Source organism: Heterocephalus glaber, unplaced genomic scaffold (genome assembly GCF_053883595.1).
Source record: "Heterocephalus glaber isolate CG9 unplaced genomic scaffold, H.glaber_assembly_v1.0 deba00000071, whole genome shotgun sequence".
Taxonomy (NCBI): Eukaryota; Metazoa; Chordata; class Mammalia; order Rodentia; family Bathyergidae; genus Heterocephalus; species Heterocephalus glaber.
Window position 1 is genome coordinate 17,769,799 of NW_028258137.1, and position 6,962 is coordinate 17,776,760.

Below are 6,962 nucleotides of genomic sequence, written 5' to 3' on the forward strand. Positions count from 1 at the left end.
TTAGAACAGTGACTATGAAAAACGTGCTATCAGATTTTCCTGAATAGAGAATTGTCCAGTTCGGGGTGCGAAGGCTGAAGCTGAGCACGACTGAGGTCTGGGTCTGTGCAGCTGACTCGAGGCGCTAGGCACGAGTGCTGTGACCTAGGCCCCACGCTGTGGTGCCACGAGCCCAGAGAAGGTAATCACCTGGCTGAACTGAGGAGCTGAAACTACCTAGAGCTCCGCTCTCCCGCCAGCCAGGGCGCTCCGAGACGCCCCAAGCGGACTCTGTAAAGGTTCCAAAGAGATGGGCAACTAAGCGTTGGAGTACGTCCACGCTAGCGCTCCCGCCGGACCTCTAAGGCTGAGGACAGGGCGCTGGCTGGACCCAGGATCCTAACCACGACCCCACCTTCCCAGTACGCCCGGCGCCTCACCCGCAGAGAGGACCTTTGCCTCTGGTTCAGCCGCCAACGCCATCTTGCCGCGGGTACGGTGCGCGGGAGACAGGAACTCAGGGAGCTCGCGGAGCATGCCGGGGGCGGGGCCCACAGCGGAACTGGGAGGCTCTCGCCTCGTCCCACGCGCTTTCCCATAGTGCTTCGCGACAGTGGCTATGGATGCCGGCAGGACTGCAGTGCTCCGGGTAAAGCGGAAACACAGCGTGGACCCCGCTGACGCTCTGGTATTGGCTTGTAAACGCCTCAGAAGCGGCGAGGTCGAGTCTGTTGCTCAGAAGATACCAGAGCGTCTGGACAGAGCGGCAGAGAATAATGTCTTTCAGTTGGTGGCCACCGTGCGCTCCCAGGTATTAGACGGGGATGCAGTCTATAGAGAGGGGATGTTAGGGCTTCGGCCATCATTTCCTAAGCTCTTCATCCCCCTTAAAGACTCTTTCAAACCCTTTTTGATGTCCCCTCTCCAGGAGGAGCCAATCCAGCCGCTCGTGCGGGCTGCCCTGCGCCCTTCCTGGAGCAGCCAGCAGCGTATTCGCCACGATCTCCGCGCCACAGCTAGGGAGGTCAGGAAAGAGGGCCGCTACCGAGTGGTCTCCAGCCGCCGAGCGTCAGGGACCTCCGGCAGCCTGGAGTCTGAGTACGCGCCAGGGACCTCAGAAGCTGCCGGGGACTCAGGCTTCCAGCTGTTGGACCTGGTACATGAAGAGGGAGACCCAGAGGCCGCCTCCACGGACTCCAACAAAGTGAGTATCATTTTATGGGCACTGGGTGTCTCTGGATTGTACCGGGAATCTGTATCTGAGAACAGGACTTGAAGAGGCGGCACACGGTTTAACCTTAGGGATGGATAATTCCTCTGGCCTGACTGGCTCATTGTATTGATCTGGTTTTCACTCTACTGTACATGTATCAACTAAGCGCCTACTATGTGCCAGGAATTGTTTTTTTGTTTGTTTGGGGGTTTGGGGGGATGTTGTTGTTGTTGTTGTTGCGGTACCGGGGATTGAACTCCGGATCTTGCGCTTTAGAGGCAGGTATGGTACCACTGAGCTAAATCTCCGGCCCGCCAGGTAGTGTTTTTAAATTCTTTGGAGACAGCAGTCAGTCCTATTAGCGCCAACATTCAGGTAGAGAAGAGAAACATTAAACAAGTCAACTCAATGTCAGATGGTGGTAAGGGTTGGTGAAGAAGGAGCAGGAAAAAAGCAGTGCCATTTCCACGAAAGTCACATTGGGAAGAAGACATTTGAACTGGGCGTGGTGGCACATGGCTATAATCCCAGCACTCTGGGAGGCTGAGGCAGGAAGATGACCAGGAGTTCGAGGCCAGCGTGGGGCTACATAGTGAATTAGGAGCCAGCCTGACAACTTGTCTCAAAACAAAACAATGGAAGGCCCGGGATTTAGCTCAGTGGTTCCAGAGCCTGCCTCACAAGCGTAAGGTCCCAAGTTCGATCCCCGGTCCCAAAAGAAAAACAACAACAACAAAAAACAAAACAATGGAAAGAAAATATCTGAGTAAAGATTTGAAGAAGGCAAATGGCTGGGTGTCAGTAACTTCTCTTGTTACTGGGACAAAATACCCAACACCAGCAAGTTAAAGGAGGAAAAGTTTATTTTGGCTCACAGTGCCTAGAGGTTTCCCTCTATAGTCAGCTGGCTCCAAGGCAAGGTGTCCTGGCAGAGGAGAAACAGCTCATGATGTGGTAGCAAAAAAACAGGGATAGCTGGGCATGGTGGTACAGGCCTATAATCTCAACACTCGGAGACTGAAGTAGGAGGATCACCAGGAGTTCGAGGCCAGCCTGGGCTACATAGTGAGACCTTGTCTCAAAAAAAAAAAAAGAAAGAAAGGAAAAAAATGGGAATGAAGGAAGGGAGGAAGGAGATACACTTCCAAGTCCACACACCACCTCCTGCCAACAGGCTGTTAATCTCCCAACATCACGTTTAGCTATAAACTCATCAGAGAATTAATCCACTGGTGAATATTACACCCCCACGATCCATTCACCTCCCAGAAGCCTCACCAATGAGCATGTGAGGCTTTGGGACCATCTGATATAAACCATAGCACTGGGCATTAGGGATATCTTGGGAAGAGACTGAGCAGTGGAGCAGAGGACCTGAAAGTATAAAGACCCTGAAGGCTAGTTAGTCTGATGTTTTTAAGGTCAGTGTGCCTAGAGTCCAGTGAGATGGGAGAGTGGTAAGGAACTGAGTTAGAGGAGTGCTCGTTAGACTCTATAGCAAGGTAGTTGTAAGGACATTGCTTTTCACCATAATTGAGATGAGAGGATCACTGAAACAAAGGAGATATAGAGCAGACAGGGAAATTCATCAAAGAGGGTAAAGGACTAGTCCTGAGCAGCATACCAAGTTTGAGGCCGATTTAGTTCTAGAGTTTATTATTTTTCTTTTTCTTTTTTTTTTTTTTTTGGTACCAAGGATCGAACTCAGGTCCTTGTGGTTGCAAGGCAGGCGGTGGAACCACTGAGCTGAATCCCTGGCCTAGTTCTAGAATTTAGATCTCACACTTAGTCCAGTGCCTTTTCCACTACATTATATTTGCTAAGTTTATTTTGTGCTTAGGTCCACAAAACAGTCTACTACATGCAGTAAAACTACAGAAACAGAATTCTCAACATTGGGTATGCCCCTTCTTGATAAACTTTTAAAAATCCCTCATTTTAATCATTTATAAAGTTTTTATGTTTTAATTTAAAATGAATCTGCAAATAATATAAATTATTGTGCTAGTATAACTAGATAGCAATTTCAGCCTGATGTCTATAACCCAGGGCCTCAGGTATGCTGAGCAAGCACTCTACCACTGAGCTACCACTGAGCTTCACTCCCAGCCCAGGTTACAGGTTTTGAAAAGTAAATCAGGACTCATTAGGGCTGGGGATTTAGCTCAGTGGTTTCGCTGCCTGCTGTGCAAGCACAAGGACCCAAGTTCGATCCCCAGTACCAAAAAAAAAAAAAAAATCAGGATTTACTAGAGTCAAATCAGGTTAAACAGCTTACTCAGGTTTTTTTTGTTTGTTTTGTTTTTTGTGTTTTTTTGGTACTGGGGATCAAACTCAGGACCTTGCACTTGAGAGGCAAGCACAGCACCACTGAGCTAAATCCCTAGCCCGTCACGCAGTTTTATTTAAAAAAAACAAAATTAGGGCCAGGCCTTAGTAGAAAGCACAAGGTCCCGAGTTCAATCCCTGGTACCAAAAAATAAAAAAATTAAAAATTAAGGGCCGGGGATTTAGCTCAGTGGTTTCACCACCTGCTGTGCAAGCACAAGGACCTGAGTTCGATCCCCGGAACCAAAAAAAAAAAAAAAGAAAATTTAGTAAACTGGCTGAAGGATATTAAGAGATTTTTTCCACAATAAAGCAATATATACTTTGAACACATCAGAAATGTTTACAGAGTAATTATAAATATATATGAATTTTTTAAAATATGAATTTAAGACTAAAGCATGCTTGAGGTTTTATGCCTACTAGACTAGCAGGGAACAGGTAACTGATGGCACTACTGGCAAGCCTATAGTTTGTAGAATATGCAGTTATAGTAAAATAGCATGTCTTTATGTGTTGGGAATTCCAAAAATAGTTGTGGCCTGTTTTAAAATGTAAATTACTATGTTTGGATGTAAAGGCATTAAAATACCTAAAGAGATTTTAAAATTATTGACTTTGGTGTGGGGGGGATAGTATCTTACTGTTTAGTCCTTGAACCCACTGTGTACCCCAGGCTGGCCTCGAACTCTGAATGCTCCTCCTGCCTCAGCTTCCCAAGTGTTGAGATGACAGGCATATGCCCACTACACCCATCTTAAAAAAAATTTTTTTTTGGTACCAGGGATTGAACTCGGGTCCTTGCGCTTGCGAGGCAGGCGCTGGAACCACTGAACTAAATCCCCAGCCCTCTGGGACATTTCATTTTGAACTGTTCTTTCTAGTAGAACGATTATAGGTGAGCCATTTTGTGATTAAAAGCAAGATGTCAGTACAAGGCAAGTCAAATGATAAGTGATAGTGGTCACCAGGAACTGCCTTTGGCCTCTAAGAGGCCCCACAAATTGCAAACCCATTTCAAGGTCAGCCTGTGGATCCCCAGGGCGAGAGGATCGTATCACAGAAACTCAGAAGATCTATAGAAGGAAGTTTAACTAAGATCTTGGGAGCAAGACTGGCCAGCTCATCTTGCTTCCCCTCCTCTCATCAGGTCAGTATTCCCATAAGTTTTTGTCTCAGCCAAGCACAAAAGACCAGGAGGCTTATCTTGCAGGTTTCTATCTGAAAAGAGGAACTGCATGCATTTATTTTATAGACACTTTTGATTTTGTAGCTAATTAAGAAGACACTAGTAAGAAAAGAACCTTGACCACAACAGGGAGACTGTAGCAGGCCTTTCTTTGCCTAGTTTTTGGGTTCCTCCTCTTGCAGCATCATGTATTGAGTCATGCATGTGTCATTTGTGTTTTCATTACAGACATCTGACCCAGATGTGATCCTCTGCAATTCAGTAGAGTTGATCCGTGAGCGGTTAACTATATCTGAGGATGGACCAAGAGTTGGACACCAGGAGGAACAAAAGCATAACGACTATGTGTATGACATCTATTATTTGGAGTCAGCCACTCCAGGGTGGATTGAAAACATCCTCTCTGTGCAGCCTTATACCCAGGAATGGGAGCTGGTAAGGGGGCCCATGAGGAGAGAAGACATATAACAGCCTCACCTCTTTCAGGGTGTTTTGCCTCACTGAGCTTCACTCCTGACAAGCATTATTTTTACTTATTGTTTTTGGTTAAAAGGATTATATCTTTCAGGGTCTCCCTATTGGGTCCAGGCTGGCGTGGAACTTAACTGTATAGCCCAATTTGGCCTTGAACCTGGCAATTCTCCTGCCTCAGCCTCCTGAGTGCTGGTATTACAAGCATACACCACCAAACCCAACTTATGTTTTTATTGTATCTTGAAAGGAGAAAACCTTGGATGATGAATGCTAACACCCTAGAACCATTATTCTTTTTTTTTTTTTTTTGGTACCGGGGATCAAACTCAGGACCTTGCGCTTTTGAGGCAGGCGTGGTACCACTGAGCTAAACCCCCAGCCCATTATTCTTATATCCATCTTAAGCCATTTTTCTTAAATCCTAATACAATTAATAGAATCCAGTTGCACCAGTCACACTGACATTGTGAGTAAATCACCTTATCCTGCACCTGCACTAGAACTGTAACTCTGCAGTCAGTTATCCATCGTTGGATACTACTCGGCCCTTACCTACTCCTGCCTTCTTGTATCCCTTACTCTCAAGTTTTGACTTGGACCTTTGGCATCACCCATATAATCCCTCTCCCAGCTGGGTGCCCTTTAGGAATTTGAAGATTGGTACCATTTCTGTTAAGAGCTGTTGCTCCTCTATCCGGCATCCCCTTCTGGAGGAACTGGAATGTGGTGTCTGAGCTGGGCGCTGGATAGAGGAGGGCTTCTATCACCCCCTCATAGCATAAGATTACCAGAGCCTGTTGTGCAGCAGAGCCAAACCAACTCCTAGTCTGCTTTCTTATCCACATGGCCCCTTTACCCGAATCTCCCCAGGCTAGTATGCTAACATCTTACCCCAGAGAGCATTTTGACTTAAGATTCATGTCTCTGTTGAGATGTGCAGGTGAATGATGATGAGCAACCAGAAGACACTTACGAAGATGAAGATGATGAGAACAGTGAGAATAATTGGCGCAATGAATACCCAGAAGAGGAGAGCAGTGATGGAGAGAAAGATGCCAGAGGTGAGTGGCAGCCTAGATGGGAGGGACTGCTAAGATCCAAGATGAGGTGACAGCATAATCAATATGTCAGCTTGCCTCCCTTCTCTGCCACTGAGCAGTGTTTCTAGAGGAACTGCTGGGAATCTGTCAGTCAGGTGTGGGGTTCAGATCCTTAGTTCTGTCATAGCCTACTTGGGTCTTATGCAGATTACTTCACTGAGCCTTATTTTCTCCCCAGGAAATAAGACAATACTGCACCAACTTCAGTGACTGGGATTAAGTAAAACATATAGACTTTCGTCCTTTCCCTACTTCCATCACGAAATTATTAGGCTCACCAGGAGGTAGGCCTAAGGTTTGCATGAGTTACCTAACCTCTCAAAAGACTACTGCATTTCCAGCTGTTTTTTGTTTCTTTAGTTTTGTTTTGGTTTTTGAGACACTACATAGTCCAGGCTGGCCTCAAACTCTCAGCAATCCTCCTGCCTCAGCCTACCAAGTCCTGAGATTACAGGCATATGCCACCATGCCTGGCCCACCTGTTTTGAGAAAGATGCAGTACAGGCATGGTACCTGGAGGAAGAACAACCCAGCTTCTCTGGTGACTGACCACATTCCTCTAAGTGTAGCCAACGAAAATCATTTCCTGATGTCTTATAATAAAGGAACAGTTACTCAATGGAATAAAATCCTATAGAGGTAAATGACAGAATCTGCCAGTGTTAACTTTGTTTAGATG

General features: G+C 46.3%; 2 protein-coding genes across 8 annotated transcripts in view; one reads left to right on the forward strand and one right to left on the reverse strand.

Annotated features, from left to right (window-relative positions):
* The window catches only part of Prmt7 (protein arginine methyltransferase 7), a 67,820-nt gene that overhangs the window by 51,241 nt on the left and 9,617 nt on the right, over positions 1 to 6,962 (reverse strand). For 2 of the 4 annotated variants that reach the window (XM_013071530.3, XM_004842973.3), the window contains exon 1: positions 420 to 574. The exons of 1 other annotated variant lie outside the window; for it this stretch is intronic. The gene's annotated coding sequence lies outside the window, so the exon portion shown is untranslated. Of the gene's footprint in view, positions 1 to 419; positions 575 to 6,962 lie in introns of those variants that run through there. One more of the 4 variants, XM_021256802.1, reaches the window with a different exon arrangement.
* The window catches only part of Slc7a6os (solute carrier family 7 member 6 opposite strand), a 41,458-nt gene continuing 35,094 nt past the window's right edge, over positions 599 to 6,962 (forward strand). For 3 of the 4 annotated variants that reach the window (XM_087215495.1, XM_087215541.1, XM_087215469.1), the window contains exons 1-4: positions 599 to 790; positions 908 to 1,183; positions 4,938 to 5,144; positions 6,124 to 6,244. In XM_087215495.1, coding sequence (XP_087071621.1) covers positions 599 to 790; positions 908 to 1,183; positions 4,938 to 5,144; positions 6,124 to 6,244 — 796 coding nt within the window. Of the gene's footprint in view, positions 791 to 907; positions 1,184 to 4,937; positions 5,145 to 6,123; positions 6,245 to 6,461; positions 6,568 to 6,962 lie in introns of all 4 variants that reach the window. The other variant, XM_087215571.1, reaches the window with a different exon arrangement.